Source organism: Colobus angolensis, unplaced genomic scaffold, assembly GCF_000951035.1.
Source record: "Colobus angolensis palliatus isolate OR3802 unplaced genomic scaffold, Cang.pa_1.0 Scaffold344, whole genome shotgun sequence".
In the NCBI taxonomy this organism is placed as follows: Eukaryota; Metazoa; Chordata; class Mammalia; order Primates; family Cercopithecidae; genus Colobus; species Colobus angolensis.
The window spans coordinates 830,911-849,824 of record NW_012116755.1 but is presented as its reverse complement, the minus strand read 5'-3'; the positions used below and the strand labels follow the sequence as shown (position 1 = coordinate 849,824).

Genomic DNA, 18,914 nt, shown 5'->3' with positions numbered 1-18,914 from the left:
TGAGCCCTTGGAGGAACAGGGCCAGGAAAGCATCTGTTTCTAGGGCCACATAAGCAGCAAGTAAGCAGCTGAAGGCAAAGACAGATCCCCAAAATTAAGAGTGCCTTTTTATACTGGATCCTGGATCCCCAAAAGGAGGGAAATGCTAGAGAAGACAGTGCAATGCTGCTGCCTTTTTTTTTTTTTTTGAGATGGAGTCTCACTGCAACGTCCAAGCTGCAGTGCAATGGTATGATGTCAGCTCACTGCAACCTCTGCTTCCCTGGTTCAAGCGATTCTCCTGCCTAAGCCTCCCGAGTAGCTGGGACTACAGGCACGCACCACCATGCCTGGCTAATTTCTGCATTTTAGTAGAGACAAGGTTTCACCATATTGGCCAGGCTGGTCTCGAACTCCTGACCTCAAGTGATCCGCCCACCTCAGCGTCCCAAAGTGCTAGGATTACAGGCATGAGCTACCATAACCAGTCAACAGTGCAGTGCTTCTACCCTGTATTTCATTGCAAGGCAACCCAAACCGAATTATCCCGTTTTGTAATCAGCCCATCTCTTATGGGAGTCTCATCTCCCAGTGAGGGATGGGCGTGTTTCCTTATCTTCCAGGTGGCCAAGAGCATGCTTCTCTGATCCAAGTGTGCAGAATCAAGTATCCCTCCGTAGTTACTCTTAGCCATCCCTTAAAGTATACATAGTTATTACACACCAAAGCTCTCTCATAATGGGAAGTAATTTCTGATACCCCAATACTCAAAAACGTCAGATAACACAATGCAAAACAGAACAGAGCCTTTGATTTTGAACAGGATCTATCAGCTTTTAATTCCTGTGGTTTCATGAGGAAAACAGAGGTGGCTTGTTTGTTTGTTTCCCCCAAAACAGGGTCTGTGGTGCCTCGTCTCTTTTTTCCAATGAGTCCCAGGCTACCAGAAGTTATCTTAGGGCCTGTCATCTGTGCATTAAGAGTGGCAAGACAGGCTGGGCTCAGTGGCTCACACCTGTAATCCCAGCACATTGAGAGGCTGAGTCAGGCAGATCACCTGAGGTCAGGAGTTCAAGACCAGCCTAGCCAACATGGTGAAACCCCATCTCTACTAAAAATACAAAAATTAGCTGGGTGTGGTGGCAGGCGCCTGTAATTCCAGCTACTTGGGAGACTGAGGCAGAAGAATTGCTTGAACCTGGGAGGCAAAGGTTGCAGTGAGCTGAGACTGTGCCATTGTACCCCAGCCTGGGCGACAGGAGTCTCACTGCAACGTGAGACTCTCTCTCTCTCTCTCTCTCACACACACACACACACACACACACACACACACACACACACACACACACACGGAAGAAAGATAATTCAGTCGACTGAGAAGAAAAAACCTTTTTCCAGAAAAACAAGTTCCAAGAAGAAAAAGAAAAGACCTTTTAAATATACCTATAGCTTGTTTATCCACTTTTAATTAAGCTTTTAACCATAGCACTCTTAAAAAAAAAGTGCTTTAAATATTTTTATTACCCAACTTTAGCCATACCAAGCGGCCAATATTTTTGGCTTTTGAATCTTACTGCAGGTAACTTCCCACATGAAATTAATCAGATTTCACTAAGGTTATAACTTAGCCATGGACACACGGGTGTCTCAAAGGGATAGTAAGCAGTTTCTTTTCTTTCTTTCTTTCCTTTTTTTTTCTTCAAGATTTAGAATCTCCCCCAGGGTAGTTTAGAGAAAGGAAAATTCAAGATAGGAAATCAGAAACTATTCATGGGCGGGCGGGGAACCTCAATGAAGGGAAAAGTTACATAAATAAAAAACCAGAAAGGAATCATTCCAGAAGCCAAGAATAGAACCCAGGCTGCCATTGTCATAAAAGCAAAGCCTTATTTTAGCTACTGAGTTAGAGCAATGAGCAGTTTCTATGGTTCTTCTCAGAAGGAGCCTAGAGAAGCCAATTTGAAGCTTGCAAAGTTTTTTAACTACTCAAGATAATTTTTAGGGCTGTGACATGAACCTCAAAATTCCTGTCCTCTGGATGGCGGAAACCAAGTATGTGGTCACAAGGTTAAGCTCTTAAGGACAGAAACCAAGACAAATTTCATACAGTATTGGTTTCAGAGACCTGTAGTAAAAAGTAACCGTCCAACCTGCTAGGCTGGCTTGAAAAGCAGGCTTACAGGGGTCCTAAACCCACATTCTATCCTGTGATACTCCTTTCTCCATTACAGAACACGGAAAGACAAATTCTTAGCACAAAGTACACCAGATTTGCTGCCGCCTAAGACTAGTTTCTATTAAACCCTTGCAGAGAAACCAATAGTGACATTTACCCAGACAAGAAAAAGAGAAAGAGACCAAAAACTTGCCTGGTAAGCCTTTCTTACCCTTTTTTGCTGGCATACCAGGTTTCTGGGCTCCTTTTCTCTGTAGCTTCCAGAAGAATAGAGCAGCTTCTGATGACCCTCCTCACTGTGCCATAGCTGTGGGGTTCAAGCCACTTTACAAAAGAAAATCACTCTTTCCTGTTTTATGGAACCATAGGCAAGATTCTTTTTTGGAGATGGAGTCTAGCTCTGTCGCCCAGGCTGGAGTGCAGTGGCGCGATCTCGGCTCACTGCAAGCTCCGCCTCCCGGGTTTACGCCATTCTCCTGCCTCAGGAGTACCTGGGACTACAGGCGCCCGCCATCTCACCCGGCTAGTTTTTTGTATTTTTTTTAGTAGAGACGGGGTTTCACCGTGTAGCTCAGGATGGTCTCAATCTCCTGACCTCGTGATCCACCCGTCTCGGCCTCCCAAAGTGCTGGGATTACAGGCTTGAGCCACCGCGCCCGGCCAGCAAGATTCTTAATTTGCCCAACAGGCTGCATGGGGAACCAAATTAACATTTTCTGTCCCAGCAAAACACACGTAACAAAACAAACATTAGTCACCTTGTTCAGCACCCAAAGTCAATCTGACAGAGCTCAAACTTCTTCCCGTTGGTCCCTGTTGTCTTTGATCCATTCCAGGTGGGAAGGGACAACCTGTGAATGGTAATTCACAATGGGGTCTCTGGGCAAGGGGAAGAGCAGATAGTCATCCCAAGAGACAGACCTGTTGAGCATTGAGCCTTCTTTAAAGTTCATCGAATGTGACCAAATAAGGAGGGTTCTTTGAATTAGGCCTGCTGGACTTCTATCAAGAATGCCTCTGAGGTCCCTTTCACATAAACAAACACATGCAAAGGTGAGGCAGACAGAAGGCCTTCCAAATCAGATCCCTAACTAAACTATCCTCCTATTCTCGGTCTGAGAAACCTCTAAATCTTCCTCATTGAGTTAGAAGTCTTCCAAACCAGGACTCTTCCTACTGGTTAGGAAGAGTCCCTTAGGAGCCGAACAGACATCCTGCAATGGTGCTACAGACACAGACACCCCATGGTGGAGCTACAAACAGACACCCCATAATGGGGCTACAGACACCACACCATAGTGCTACAGAAGCTGCTGGGAGAAGGAAGAAGGCATTGGCAGCGCCTAGGATATTCACCAACGGCAGACACCCTGCAATGGGGCTATAGACAGACACCCTGTGATAGGGCTGCAGTTAAGGGATGTCCCCCCAGGACTGTTTCTCCATTGCTATTAAATCTGTGCACATTGGGTCGGCAGTGCCCCGCCAGTAGAGAGAGTACCAGAATCAGCCCCCGGTTCCAAAAGAACTAGGTGGCTGCTTGGGCTGCCTTCTGGATCCATCGCTGGAGGGGGGGCCACTGAATCAGGGACAGGTAGCCACAAGGGCAGTCCTGGACAAGCCCCCAAATTTGTAACTGCCCAGGGAGTAAACTTTGCCTGCTGCCTAGACAGAGCTGATTCATCAAGACAGGGGAATTGCAATGGAGAAAGTAATTCACACAGAGCTGGCTATGCGGGAGACCAGAGTTTTATTATTACTCAAATCAGTCTCCCCAAACATTCAGGGAGCAGAGTTTTTAAGGATAACTTGGTAGATGGGGGGAAGCCAGTGAGCCAGGAGTGCTGATTGGTCAGAGACGAAATCACAGGGAGTCGCAGCTGTCTTCTTGTGCTGAGTCAGTTCCTGGGTGGGGGCCACAAGATTAGATGAGCCAGTTTATTGATCTGGGTTGTGCCAGCTAATCCATCAAGTGCAGGGTCTGCACAGTATCTCAGGCACTGATCTTAGGAGCAGTTCGGGAGGGTCAGAATCTTGTAGCTTCCAGCTGCATGACTCCTAAACCATAATATCTAATCTTGTGGCTAATGTTAGTTCTATAAAGGCAATCTAGTACCCAGGCAAGAAGGAGGTCTGCTTTGGGAAAGGGCTGTTACTGTCTTTGTTTAAACTATAAGTTTCTCCCAGAGTTAGTTCAGCCTGTGCCCAGGAATGAACAGACAGCTTGGAAGTTAGAAGCAAGATGGAATCAGTTAAGTTAGATCTCTTTCACTGTGTCAGTCACAATTTTGCAAAGGGCAGTTTCACTTTTATTTTTTATTTTTTTAATATTTATTTATTTGTTTGTTTTTTTTTGAGACAGAGTCTCGCTCTGTCACCCAGGCTGGAGTGCAGTGGCACAATCTTGGCTCACTGCAAGCTCCGCCTCCCAGGTGCACGCTATTCTCCTGCCTCAGCCTCCCAAGTAGCTGGGACTACAGGCGCCTGCCACTACACGCGGCCAATTTTTTGTATTTTTAGTAGAGATGGGGTTTCACCACGTTAGCCAGGATGGTCTTGATCTTTTGACCTTGTGATCCTCCCACCTTGGCCTCCCAAAGTGCTGGGATTACAGGCGTGAGCCACCACGCCTGGCTCACTTTTCTTTAGGCCTATTGTTGGGCAAATAGGTTGTTTTCAATATTAGGTTATAGAGTGCTGTAGTGTACACTTATGTAAATGTCTGTATACTGTGCATCTATTTTTCCAGGGTAGATTCTTATTTTATTTCATTTTTTAATAGAAACGGAGTCTTGCTGTGTTGCCCAAGCTGGTCTTGAATTCCTGGGCTCAAGTGATCCTCCCATATTGGCCTCCTAAAGTGCTAGAATTACAGGTGTGAGCTACCATACCTGGCTCTCAGGGGAGATTCTTAGAAGGAAAATTCCTGGGGCATGAAGAATGTGCCTTTTGAGTATAAATCTTTAACTAGAATTCATTTTTTTGGTGTGTAATGCTGCCTCTATCATAGACCAAATGTATATGTATGCTTAAGCCCATGTCAGGCTTCTGTATATACTGTTTCTTTTATCTACTATTTGCATATTCCTTCAGTAATAGTGTTTTCATTAATGTAGATTTGTAGTAAGCCTTAATGTAAGGTAGAACAAATATTTTCACCTCTAAAAAGTTATCGTGGCTATTCTTGCCCTTTTACTCATTTGCTTGAATTTTAGAATATGCTTATCAAGCCCTAAGAAGAGATAGTGGAATTAGGTTGAGATTTTATTAACCACACATTACCTTAGGAAGAATTGGCATTGTGAAAAGATTTGTCTTTCCATACTTAAGATTTATTCAGGTCTATTATGTCTTTTGTTTCTCTTTTAAGATCCTGTACATGTTTTATTGCTTTATTTCTGGGTGTTTTATTTTGTTGTTGTTTTGTTGATTAATTTTCTGATTGTGTTGCTCAATTTATTTGACAGAGCAGCTCACAAAACTCAGGGAAACACATTTATCAATTTATTATAAAGGATATTTTAAAGGATACAATAAACAACTAGATGAAGAGATACACAGGGGGAGGTCTGGCAATATTCTGGGTGCAGGAGCTTTTGTTGCTGTGGAGTTGGGTTATGCCACTATCCTGGCACATGGATGAGTTCTTGTTCGCCTTCCTGCAAGCCTCTACAAGTGCAATTGTCCATAGCTCTCTGTACCCCATCCGATTGGGCCTTTTATGGAGACTTCATTGGGTAAGCATGATTGAAGCATGGACAACCATGTAGAACATGACTGGAGAAAAAGAGTTGGATCTCATATTAATAGACTAAGTGGGGACACTCAGGCTGTTAGTTCAAATTCTTCTTGGCCTCTCTATGCAGCATTTTGACTTACTGAGTATGAGGCAGGACTCCCGAAATGGGTATCTTATGACCTACAATCAGATATGATAGGTCAGAGAATTTACGGCCAGCAGAAAGACGAAAAAGGGGGAAGATAACTGTGTATTTTTAGTTTCTGTGGCCTGCCTTGGGGAGAAAAAGGAGCAGGTGAAAGGAGGGCAAGAAAAGGTCAGAGAGAGATGTTCTATTTTTTGAGCCCTACTTCTGAGGCCTAAAACGCACCAATATTATAACAAAAGGCTGTCTTACCCTTATCACTCTGAAATTCCAAAGCTGCTTCAGGAACCAAGGACAAAGGCCAAATAATTCAACAAAAGATATGCTTATTGTTTTAATCACTTAGGAAATAAGGGCTATGGGAGTTAGGAGCCATGAACCATGGATAAAAACCAATGTGTATATATATCATAATATCACAGGTATCAAGCCTAAGAACTATTTGCCTCATCCTAGATCCTAAAGATTTTCTCCTGGGTTGTTTTTTTTGAGATGGAGTCTCGCTGTTTTGCCAGGCTGGAATGCAATGGCATGATCTTGGCTCACTACAACCTCTGCCTCCTGGATTCAAGTGATTCTTCTGCCTCAGCCTCCTGAGTAGCTGGGACTACATGCACATGCCACCATGCCCAGCTAATTTTTGTATTTTTAGTGGAGATGGGGTTTCGTCATGTTGGCCAGGATGGTCTCGATCTCTTGACCTCGTGATCCGTCTGCCTTGGCCTCCCAAAATGGTGGGATTACAGGCGTGAGCCACTGCGCTTAGCCTCCTTGGTTGTTTTCTAAAAGTTGTATAGTTTTATGGCTTAACTTTAAATCTGATCCTTTTTTTTTTTTTTTTTAGAAGTCTCACTCTGTTGCCCAGGCTGGAGTGCAGTGGTACAATCTTGGCTCACTGCAACCTCTAACACCCAGGTTCAAGCGATTCTCCTGCCTCAGCCTCCTGAGTACCTGGAATTACAGGTGCATGCCATTACGCCCAGCTAATTTTTTTTGTATTTTTTGTATTTTTAGTAGAGACGGCGTTTCACCATGTTGGTCAGGCTGGTCCCAAACTTCTGACCTCGTGATCCACCCGCCTAGGCCTCCCAAGGTACTAGGATTACAGGTGTAAGCCACCACGCCCGGCCAAGTCTGATCCATTTGAATTCAAGTGTACAAGAGGCAAGGTTTTGGTCAATTTTCCTTATTTTGCTTGTGGATGTCCAATTGCTCCAGCATTTGGTGAGAAGACTATCCTTCCTCTTTTGAACTGCTTTTACATCTTTATCAAAAATTGATTGAAGGTCAAGCTTAGTGGCTCATGCCTGTAATCCCAGCTACTTACGAGGCTGATGTGGGAGGATCGATCACTTGAGGCCAGGAGTTTGAGGTAACATAGGCCCCATCTCTAAAAATGATTTTTAAATTAGCTGTGGTGTCACATGCCTGTAGTCTCAGCTACTATGGAGGCTGAAGCAAGAGGATTGCTTGAGCCCAGGAGTTTGAGGTTGCAGTGAGCCATGCTCACACCACTGCACTCCAGCCTGGGCAGCAGAAAGAGACCCTGTCTTTAAAAAAAAGAAAAAAAAAGAATCAGTTTTGTGTATCGCAGGTGTGGACTCCTCTACATAGTGATGTGATTCGTAGCGCAAGCTCCTTCCCCAGGTATGAAGAAACAAACATTTCTTCAGAGCCCAAAATATACTCCAGATAGTCTCTTTTTTGAGATAGAGTCTCGCTCTGTTGCCCAGGCTGGAGTGCAGAGTGGAGTGCCACGATCTTGGCTCACTGTAAACCTCTGCCTCCCAGGCTCAAGCAATTCTCGTGCTTCAGCCTCCCGAATGGCTGGGATTACAGGCACATGCCACCATGGCCAGCTAATTTTTTGTATTTTTCGTAGACCTGGAGTTTCGCCATGTTGGCCAGGCTGGTCTCAAATTCCTGACCTCAAGCAGTCCACCCATTTCGGCCTCACAAAGTGCTACCTCCTGAAAGTGGCTTGAACCCTTGGACACCACATTTTATGATGAATTATAAAAATAAATACAAGAGTTGAATGGGAAGCTGGATTAGTAGTTTTCAAATTATAATTTTTAACTCATTGTTGGGTCATAAAATCAACTAGGGGAATCTCAGGATTTTTTTTTTGTTGGTTTTTGAATTGCTCATTTGAGGTATTTTAAAATATAATAGCAAAATCACACTTGATATTTAAAAAATCAGTTGGGCATTCTTTTGTGGTTCTGTTTCTGGTTTTTCTATTTTATTCCATTGACCTAAGTGTCTCTTCCTCCACCAATACTACATAGAATTGATTAATGTAGCTCTAAGTCTTGAAATCAGGTAGACTGTTTTCAGACTGATCCCTCCCAATTTATTCTTGTCATAATTGTTTTTTGGTTTTGTTTGTTTTCTTGCTTGTTTTGAGACACTCTTGCTCTGTTGCCCAGACTGGAGTGCAGTGGCATGATCTTGGCTCACTGCAACCTCTGCCTCCCAGGTTCAAGTGATTCTTCTGCCTCAGCCTCCCTAGTAGCTGGGATTCCAGGCATGCACCACTATGCCTGGCTAATTTTTTTATGTTTAGTAGAGACAGGGTTTTGCCATGTTGCCCAGGCTGGTCTCGAACTCCTGAGCTCAGGCTGTCCGCTCACCTCTGCCTCCCAAGTGCTAGCATTATAGGTGTTGGCCACCACACCTGACCTATCGTAATTTTAGCTATTCTAATTCCATTGCCTTTCCACATAAGTTTGTCTATATCTACAAAAAATCTTGTTGAGATTTTGGTAGGGATTGCATTAGACCTATAGATCAATTTGGAGAGAATTTACATCTTTACTGTGTCACATCTTCCCGTACATGCATATGGTATGTCTGTTGATTTGTTTAGATCTTCTCTGACTTTTTTCATCATCCGTTTGTGTTTTTTACAAAGTTTTAATGTGTAAGTTCAGCATATGTTTTATTGTGGGATATTTTCTTAGCTTACTCCAGTGGGGAACAACCTAGCTCTGGTCTACTTGATACTGGCATATATATCTGTGGAAACGCTCTCCTTATACATACAAAGATGATCCCAACCAGCAGAATCCAACTGCACCATGTATAATGGACTTTATTCTCTCATCCCCTCGTGCACAGAAATGCTGGTTGTTTCAGTCACTTGCCGATGACTTCTGATGTCCCAGCAAATGGCATGGTTGACTGCAGTGCTGAGAAGATACTTCTGAGGACCCACGTCTAAGGTGGACTTAGCTCGCGCTCTTCTGATTAGTCCCTGAACAGGAGTGATGCCTCCAGGCAGGTGGCATGCTGTCTATCCAGCTCAGGCCCAGTCTTCAAGGGAGCGAGGGCGGCTTCAGACAATAAAGAAGGAAGAGGAGGATGAAAGCTATACTCCAGTGCAGGCTGCCAGGCCACAGACACTCAACCGCCCTGGCCAGGAGCTGTTCCGCCAGCTCTTCAGACAGCTTCGCTACCATGAGTCTTCGGGGCCACTAGAAACTCTGAGCCGGCTCCGGGAACTCTGTCGCTGGTGGCTGAGGCCTGATGTTCTCTCCAAGGCACAGATCCTAGAGCTGCTGGTGCTGGAACAGTTCCTGAGCATCCTGCCTGGGGAGCTCCGGGTTTGGGTGCAGCTCCATAATCCTGAGAGTGGTGAGGAGGCCGTGGCCTTGCTGGAGGAGCTGCAGAGGGACCTTGATGGGACATCATGGAGGGTGAGTGTGAGCAAGTATGTGGTGCCCGGGGAACTCTTCCTGCTGGTGAGCCAGCTTGTTTGGGGATGGGTGTGGCCCTCTGAACTGTCAGTATAGAGGAGTGCGGGGAAGCCTTCCCTTCTTCCCATGGTACCTGAGCAGCTGAGAACAGGACCCTGAGCTATGGACCCTTTAGCAGGTATCCTTTCCTGCCTTCCCAGAGGAGTATCAGCTCTAGATAGGGTCAGCAAGTCTCCATAAATAATACTAACTTCTGGGTGTAGTGGCTGACACATGTCATACCAGCACTTTAGGAGGCTGAGGTGGGAGAATTCCCTGAGGCCAGGAGTTCAAGCCAGCCTAGACAACATAGGGAGACCGCCCCCCCCCCACACTGTCTCTATACATAATTTAAAAATTACGCCAGGCATGGTGGGTCACACTTGTAATCTAAGCACTTTAGAGTGCAAGGTAGGCGGATTGCTTGAGTGCAGGAATTCGTGACCAACCTGGGCAACATGGCAAAACCCTGTTTCTACAAAAATTAGCTGAAATGGTGGCATGTGACTGTAGTCCCAGCTACTTGGAGGACTGAGGTAGGAGGATCATTTGAACTCAGATAGGTCAAGGCTGCAGTGAGTCGTTACTGCACCACTGCACCCCAGCCTGGATGACACAGCAAGACCCTGTCTCAAAAGAAAAAAAAGCCCAGTAACTAGTCTTTGGACACAGTGGCTTACAGTATACAAAGTCCATCTCCACATATTATCTAATTTGACTTGAGACTAACTGTAGCCCTGTAAAGTGGTGGGTGTTGGAACAGCACTTAGGGTTAGGGCTCTTGGCTTCTCAGTGGGAAGAGTACATATTAAAACTCAGAAGAGTGCTCTGCAGGCACCACGTAGCTTCCTTCTCAGGAAGCCTTTTTTTTTTTTTTTTTTGGTGAGGTGTACCACACCATGCCCAGCTAATTTTGTTTGTATTTTTAGTAGAGATGGGGTTTTACCTTTGGCCAGGCTGGTCTTGAACTCCTGACCTCCGGTGATCCATCCGCCTTGGCCTCACAAAATGCTGGGATTATAGGCATAAACCACTGTGCCCAGCCCTTCTCAGTAAGCTTTTGAGGATCTTTTCTATGTGTGTGAGATGGGAGGCAGGGAAGATGGACGTGAGTGCTGAGGGGCAGTGCTGGGCTGAGAAACAGGAAGACCTCGATTTTAGACTTCATTCCACAACCTCAACATCTGTGGCCACATAGTTGTACCTTTCAGAGCCTCTCTTCATTAAGAAGAAAATGCAGAAATGGTCTAATCATGAGAATTTGTTCAGTAAATATTCAAGTGCTTATCATATACCTGGCCCTGGCAGAGTTAGGAGTCCCAGGCCTGGCATTTGAGTGGCAGCCGGTCAGTTCAAGTGCTTTCTTCCTGTCCTGCTGCTGCACACAGGGGAGCTGATGCTTCCTGTATTGTTTCAGTTTTTGAAAAAAGCATTTATCAGTTTTTTAAGGCTTCTTTAAAATTTTATTTATATAAAAATACAGGCCAGGTGCAGTGACGAACGCCTGTAGTGCTAGCACTTTGGGAGGCCAAGGCAGGTGGATCACTTGAGGTCAGGAGTTCGAGACCAGCCTGGCCAACGTGGTGAAACTCCATTTCTACTAAAAGTGTGGAAATTAGCCAGGTGTGGTGGTATGCACCTATAGTCCCAGTTACTCAGGAGGCTGAGGCAGGAGAATTGCTTGAACCTGGAAGGTGGAGGCTGCAGTGAGCTGAGATTGCACCAGTGCAGTCTAGGCTGGGCAATAGAAAGACACTCCGTCTCAAAAAAAAAAAAATATATATATATATATATACACACACACACACACACATTCATACATATACATATGTATATGATTCTACACACATAATTCATGTATAAATGAAAGTTGTAGCTGGGCATGATGGCTCACGCCTGTAATCCCAGCACTTTGGGAGGCTGAGGGGGGCAGATCACGAGGTCGAGAGATCAAGACCATCCTGACCAACATGGTGAAAACCCATCTCTACTAAAAATAACAAAAATTAGCTGGGCGTAGTGGTGTGTGCCTGTAGTCCCAGCTACTTGGGAGGCTGAGGCAGGAGAATTGCTTGAACCTGGGAGGCGGAGGTTGCAGTGAGCCGAGATCATGCCACTGCACTCCAGCCTGATGAAAGACTACATCTGAAAAAAAAAGAAAAAAAGATTTCTGAAACAAATTTGGCGTACTTGTCCCTGAAACTTTATTATAAAAATTAAATCAAGTAAGACATCAGGACATTGGATCTACCAGCAGTAAATGGTAATAAACACAGGGTAAAACTGTTAGAAAATATTTTTGCACCACATGGGGTACTATTTTAAAAAATTTAAAAGAGCATTTGTTATTTTTACCAAAACAACGAAATGTTCAAAAGGACTTGATTAATAATTTATAAAAGGAAATAAGGTACACAGTAGTTACAAAATCGTGGCTTGGTTATATTCAACTCATTTACAGCTAGATGTAATTTAAAAAACCCATGAAAACATTGCCACATGAGCAGAAAGCTGGTTGAAAGGTACTTAGAAGACAGTAGGGGCTGGGAGAAAGCCTCCCAAATTTGCAAAATGAAGAGAAATGCTTTAAGATACATGTAAAGTCACAGAATCGTTCTGTGGTTCAGCAAAATTATCACAGTGTGAAAAACCAGGGCCCGAGAAAGTTTGTCCTTCAACTCGTTTTGCTGTGCTTCCATATTTTTTTTTTAATTCTCCCTTTATTAGAAGAATAAAAAATGAGAGATAAATTATTGTGATCAGTTCATCATCTTTAGTGTGTATCTCTGTATCAGATGATTAATGGCCTCAGGCTAAGGTTTGTCCATATCGGTATAGAGAATGTCTCAGTCACAGGACCAGAAAATCTCAAATTGTAGTTTCCTGTACCCACCTTTATATGAGGGACAGCCTTGCCTCAGAGACCAGAGTTATTTGAAGTCTCAGGGCAAACGCTTCCTCTTTGTTGGTCTCTACTTAGATGGACACTGCCATTTTTTACACTGGAGACTTTTTCTTCTGTGGTTCCATGGCTGACTCTCATGATTAGCATTGCCTCTTTATTATTCAAAGCAAGTTTACAGCTTGGGAGCTAGCCTGCCTCTTTGAGTTCACTTTGTACATCAGTGCCTAGAGGAGCACTTGACAGTAGATATTACTTGACTATATCTTCACTGTGAACCATTGTGAGTTTAATTCTGAAGAACTAGTTCTTCTCTCTCATTTCTAAGTTATAGGCCTGGGGTAGGAGCTGAGGGATAATGGGAAGGTGGCACTGTGTCATATGAGGCCCAACAAGAGTGCTGTACTGACTTAACATGTGCTTCCTTCTGTTGAGCTGGAGTCTCTCTACTTGGACTCTCCCAGGGCCCTCATTAAAGCCCAAGGAGGCTGAGGTGGTTGGAGGTACCTCCCTGGGTGTTCTTCTTGCCTGGAAGTAATAAAGGACCTGGCTTACCTATCCCTTGGCCTTTGTCCGTTAGAGATTGATCATGTGGTCTCTTCTCTGAGTTTGCTTTCTGATTCCCAGAAAGATCCTCTCACAACATTTTCTTCTTGCCAGGACCCGGGCCCTGCCCAGAGCCCAGATGTGCATTGGATGGGTACAGGAGCCCTGCGATCTGCACAGATATGGTCCCTTGCTTCACCTCTCAGGAGCAGCTCTGCTCTGGGGGACCACCTGGAGCCTCCCTATGAAATAGAAGCACGTGACTTCCTGGCTGGGCAATCCGGTACTTGCTGCCTGGCCTTAAGACCCCAGCCTTATGCCACACTTCTTGCATTTCCTGTAGTGTTGTCTTTTCACATCTGTCCTCTCATGTGAAACTCTTTCTGTCCTGGCCCTTAGCTCTCTGTCCTCTCCATCCATTCTGTAACCCATATGTGGCTTGCTCCTCTCTCATTACACCCCCTGTCCCACTACCCCTTTCCTGGCCCCAGTAGACTGAGGACGTGTGAGATAGGTATTTAACAGCATTCTGTACCTGCTCATGCATCCAGGAGTCCTCTACTGGGGGGAAGAGTGGGCTTCTTAGTGGGCTGTCCAGAGCTGAGTCGCTCTCTCATGGCTTTTTCTCCTTCAGATACTCCTGCTGCCCAGATGCCTGCCCTTTTCCAGAGAGAGGGGTGCCCAGGAGACCAGGTAATACCACCCAAGTCCCTGACAGCCCAGCTTCAGGTGAGCCACAGGACATTTGGTCCTTCATGATGTCCCCACGTCACTGCCTAATGGGTTAGTGCAGCTCCCCCATCCTGGGTTTCTCTGTCTGGTAACCTCACATCCAAAGACCTGTGTTCCAGAGACCAGATTATCCCCCTCAAGCCCAGAGGTCTTCTGCTGGGTGATGGTCTTCCCTTTCACCTTTGCCAGGTCCATCCTGCATTCACAAAGAGCCAGTTGATTCCCCTTCTGTCCCCTTCAAAGCTGGGAGCTGTGGACCAGCTCTAGGGCACAGTGTTTTTTCAGGAGACTATGACTTTCAAGGATGTGGAGGTGACCTTCTCCCAGGACGAGTGGGGGTGGCTGGACTCTGCTCAGAGAAACCTGTACAGGGATGTGATGCTGGAGAATTATAGGAACATGGCTTTCCTGAGTAAGTAATCGATATCCTCATGCTTCTATCTATCTTTATTTCTACCTTCTTGGGTTGTTTTGTGCTGCTGCATAGAAAGGGACCTGACCTAGTTTTAGATCCTGGCTCTGTAACTGCTAACCAGATCACTTAATCTAGCACCTTGGTAGCCTCTTTTGAAAAATGGGGAGAATAATGCCTGCCATTCTGGATTATTGTAAAGATTAAGGGTGGCTGGGTGTGGTAGCTCACACCTGTAATCCCAGCACTTTGGGAGGCCCAGGTGGGAAGATTGCTTGAGCTCAGGAGTTTGAGACCAGTCTGGGCAACATAGTGAAACTCCGTCTCTACAAAAAATACAAAAATACAAGCATGTGGTACGTACGCCTGTAATCCCAGCTACTTGGGAAGCCGAGGCTGGAGAATTGCTTGAGCGCAGGAGGACGAGGCTGCAGTGAGCCAAGATCGTGCCACTGCACTCCAGCCTGGGTAACAGAGTAAGACCCTGTTTCAAAACAAATAAAAACAACGGATTAAAGGTAATATGTTTTAAGTTCCTAGTCCATTTAGACATTCAAAAAATGTTGGCTGATGTAACCAATTAAGTAGACGTGTGAGTCTCACCTCTGGAAAATTCTAGTAATCCTTTTTGGGGGCAACTTCTGTCAGTCTTTCTTATCTCTGCCCAGGGCTATTTGAAATGACTGGGCCTCCTTCGCTTCTTCTGCTGCCTACCTTCCTGGCCTTTCTCACCTTCCCACCAGGACTTCAGGCCCAGAGGTCCTGAAGAGTAGTTCTGTGTCATCCATCTCTCTTCTCATCCCATTCCTTTCTCTTCTGCAGTGGGACCATTCACCAAACCTGCTCTGATCTCCTGGTTGGAAGCAAGGGAGCCATGGGGCCTGAACTTGCAGGCAGCTCAGCCTAAGGGGAATGCAAGTGTTGCCCCTACAGGTGAGTTCCGGAGAACCTGCCAGGTCCTGCTCCTCCTGCTTTTACTTTTCTCTTTCTTAAGGTCAGTTATAGAAGGAAGATCTTTAACAGTGTCGGTAAGGGTGCTTGGGCCACTGGGTCTCTTTCATCCTGGCTGGCCTCTGAGAGGTCATTCACTTCCAGCCATGTCTATTCTCCTGTCCCCCTTCCCCAGCAGCCCTCTCAATAATAGTTCTTGCCTGCTGGAGGCCTTCACTGTTCCTGCCTTTCACTCACTGATGCTCCTCCTCACTCATGGCCTGCACTCTTGCTGAATCTCCTGTACTCACCCCTTTCTGCTCTTAGGTGTCCTCATCCCACTCCTGTTCTTTTCTTGGTCCTTATTTCTGTAATAGGCTGATCTCCAGCTTTTTCAGCCAAGTGCTCCTTGGAGCCCCACCCCTTGGCTTTTGGGTACCTTTCTATAATGCCATGATTCTTCTCTCACTCTGGCTGTTTAACACTTTCTTCTTAATCCTTTTTATTTCCCTGCTGGGTGTGATGTCTGCATATCTCTAGCTACCCTGCCCATCTTGCTTTTCTCCTCCCTTCCCTGTAATCTGGGATAATCTTTCATGTTTTGCCTTATGCCTTTTATAAAGGTATTGGCAGTCAGGCAAAAGCCTCACCACCCAGACATTTTATTGCCCTTTGGTGCTTTCTGCAGTTCAAAGTATGGGAAAAGAGTACATTCTCTTGTGTTTTATTTTTTGTCAGGAGATGACCTCCAGATTAAAACAAACAAATTCATCTTAGATCAGGAACCTTTGGAAGAAGCAGAAACCGTAGCTGTGTCATCAGGATGTCCTGCGACAAGTGTTTCTGAGGGAATTGGGCTCAGAGAATCTTTTCAACAGAAGAGCAGGCAAAAGGATCAATGTGAAAACCCCATACGAGTAACAGTTAAAAAAGAAGAGACCAATTTCAGTCACAGGACAGGAAAAGACTCTGAAGTATCAGGAAGTAATAGTCTTGACTTAAAACATGTTACATATTTGAGAGTTTCTGGAAGAAAGGAATCCCTTAAACATGGCTGTGGCAAACACTTCAGAATGAGTTCACACCACTATGACTACAAGAAATATGGGAAGGGGCTCAGACACATGATTGGCGGCTTCAGCCTACATCAGAGAATTCATACTGGACTGAAAGGGAATAAAAAGGACATATGTGGAAAAGACTTCAGCCTTAGCTCTCATCACCAGCACGGGCAGAGTCTTCACACGGTGGGAGTGTCATTTAAGTGCAGTGACTGTGGAAGGACTTTCAGTCATAGCTCCCATCTTGCATATCATCAGAGACTTCACACTCAAGAGAAAGCATTTAAATGTAGGGTGTGTGGGAAAGCCTTCCGGTGGAGTTCCAACTGCGCGCGGCATGAGAAAATTCACACTGGAGTGAAGCCCTATAAATGCGATTTATGTGAGAAAGCTTTCCGACGTCTGTCAGCCTACCGTCTGCACCGAGAAACCCATGCTAAGAAGAAATTTCTTGAATTGAATCAGTATAGGGCAGCTCTCACCTACAGCTCAGGGTTTGATCATCATTTGGGAGACCAAAGTGGGGAGAAACTCTTTGACTGCAGCCAGTGCAGGAAATCCTTCCACTGTAAGTCATATGTTCTTGAACATCAAAGGATTCACACCCAGGAGAAGCCCTATAAATGTACCAAATGCAGGAAAACCTTTAGGTGGAGATCAAACTTTACTCGTCATATGAGGTTGCATGAGGAGGAAAAATTCTACAAACAAGATGAATGTCATGAGGGCTTCAGGCAGTCTCCTGACTGCAGTCAGCCCCAGGGTGCCCCCGCTGTGGAGAAAACGTTTTTGTGTCAGCAGTGTGGGAAAACTTTTACTAGAAAGAAAACTCTCGTTGACCACCAGAGAATTCACACAGGTGAGAAACCATACCAGTGTAGCGATTGTGGGAAGGACTTTGCCTATAGGTCAGCCTTTATTGTTCATAAGAAGAAGCATGCCATGAAAAGAAAACCTGAGGGCGGGGCATCTTTTAGTCAGGACAGAGTGTTCCAGGTTCCTCAGAGCAGTCACTCCAGGGAGGAGCCCTACAAATGCAGCCAGTGTGGCAAGGCCTTCCGCAATCACTCCTTCCTCCTCATCCATCAGAGAGTTCACACTGGAGAGAAGCCGTATAAGTGTAGGGAGTGTGGGAAAGCCTTCAGATGGAGTTCTAATCTCTACCGACATCAGAGAATTCACTCTCTTCAAAAACAGTATGATTGCCGTGAAAGTGAAAAGACTCCAAATGTGGAGCCGAAAATCCTCACTGGTGAGAAACGTTTTTGGTGTCAAGAATGTGGGAAAACCTTTACACGTAAAAGAACCCTTTTAGATCATAAGGGAATACACAGTGGAGAGAAGCGCTATAAATGTAATCTGTGTGGGAAATCTTACGATAGAAACTATCGCCTTGTTAACCATCAGAGGATCCACTCTACAGAGAGACCTTTCAAATGTCAGTGGTGTGGGAAAGAGTTCATTGGGAGACATACCCTTTCCAGTCACCAGAGGAAACACACCAGAGCAGCACAGGCTGAACGTAGCCCATCTGCGCGGTCTTCCTCTCAGGACACAAAGTTGAGATTACAGAAGCTAAAACCAAGTGAGGAGATGCCCCTCGAAGACTGCAAAGAAGCTTGCAACCAGAGCTCCAGGCTCACTGGACTCCAGGACATAACCGTTGGGAAAAAGTGCCACAAATGCAGCATATGTGGGAAAACTTTCAACAAGAGTTCACAACTCATTAGCCACAAGAGATTTCATACTCGAGAGAGGCCGTTCAAATGCACCAAGTGTGGGAAGACCTTCAGGTGGTCTTCGAACCTGGCTCGGCATATGAAAAACCATATTAGAGATTAGCCTGGGACCTGACAATGACAGTGGGGGTGGGTTCTCAGTCCCCTGCTGGAGAACCCTTAATCATAGGCAGTGTGGAGAAACCTTCACAAAGGGCCCAGCCCTTTCTATTTTGGAAGCTAGTGACAGAATCCCAAGGATGTAAAAGCTCGGGGAGTCCCCAGTCTGCCTGCTGGGATGTGACGCTGGGAAGCTCAGCAGCATGTTCTTTGGAGCCCTTCTGGAGACTTGGGCCTCTAGGAGTGGCCTTTGCACCATAGCCTGCAGCTCGCCTGGTCGGGTCTTCCACAACTCTGAGGAGAGGGATGACTGCCCTTTACAGTTGGACAAAATATCTGTGGCATCATGGGCTGTGGCTGCTGGAAAGGGGCCAGTGGGATCCTAGATTTATCTTCACGTTTGGCCTGTGGCTATGCCTATTCTATTGACTTTAAAAGCAGCAGCATCAAGAATGCTTTGTCTTCCCAAATGCCCCCTGGGGAGTTCTGGCTGGGGCTTCAGTCTTCTTGGCTGGCTTTTGGATATCTGCTAGGGTGTTAGAGAGGTCTCAGCGGCAGGTGGAGGAGAGCAGGATGCTGGACTCAAGCACTTGGCTTGTGGAACTCTACCAGTACCCTGTTGCCATCCCCATCCCACAGGCCTACATAGGCGGCAGCATCCATCTGTTTAACAGAAATGTGCTGAGCACTCCCATACACCAGGCACTGGTTTGT

The 18,914-nt window shown here is 45.6% G+C and overlaps 1 protein-coding gene across 2 annotated transcripts; it reads left to right on the top strand.

Moving 5' to 3' along the window:
- The first annotated feature begins 269 nt into the window (after nt 1-269).
- On the top strand, nt 270-18,637 carry ZNF445 (zinc finger protein 445). 2 transcript variants are annotated; one of them, XM_011952618.1, is made up of 7 exons: nt 270-313; nt 9,163-9,740; nt 13,342-13,510; nt 13,862-13,956; nt 14,245-14,371; nt 15,194-15,304; nt 16,040-18,637. In XM_011952618.1, exons 2-7 carry the CDS (start codon nt 9,312-9,314, stop codon nt 18,202-18,204), a joined length of 3,096 nt encoding a protein of 1,031 aa, XP_011808008.1. In that variant the 5' UTR covers nt 270-313; nt 9,163-9,311; the 3' UTR covers nt 18,205-18,637. The 2 variants fall into 2 exon arrangements, with proteins under 2 accessions (XP_011808008.1, XP_011808009.1); XM_011952619.1 differs by lacking the exon at nt 270-313 and adding an exon at nt 6,531-6,650 and having other exon boundaries at nt 9,161-9,740.
- Nucleotides 18,638-18,914: the final 277 nt, after the last annotated feature.

Bases quoted from the DNA above. Each gene is read 5' to 3' on its own strand.
- ZNF445 (XM_011952618.1), top strand. From the start codon at position 9,312: ATGCCTCCAGGCAGGTGGCATGCTGTCTATCCAGCTCAGGCCCAGTCT. The intron at 13,511-13,861 runs GTACTTGCTGCC...TTTCTCCTTCAG, and splicing joins CTTCCTGGCTGGGCAATCCG to ATACTCCTGCTGCCCAGATG. The intron at 15,305-16,039 runs GTGAGTTCCGGA...ATTTTTTGTCAG, and splicing joins TGCAAGTGTTGCCCCTACAG to GAGATGACCTCCAGATTAAA.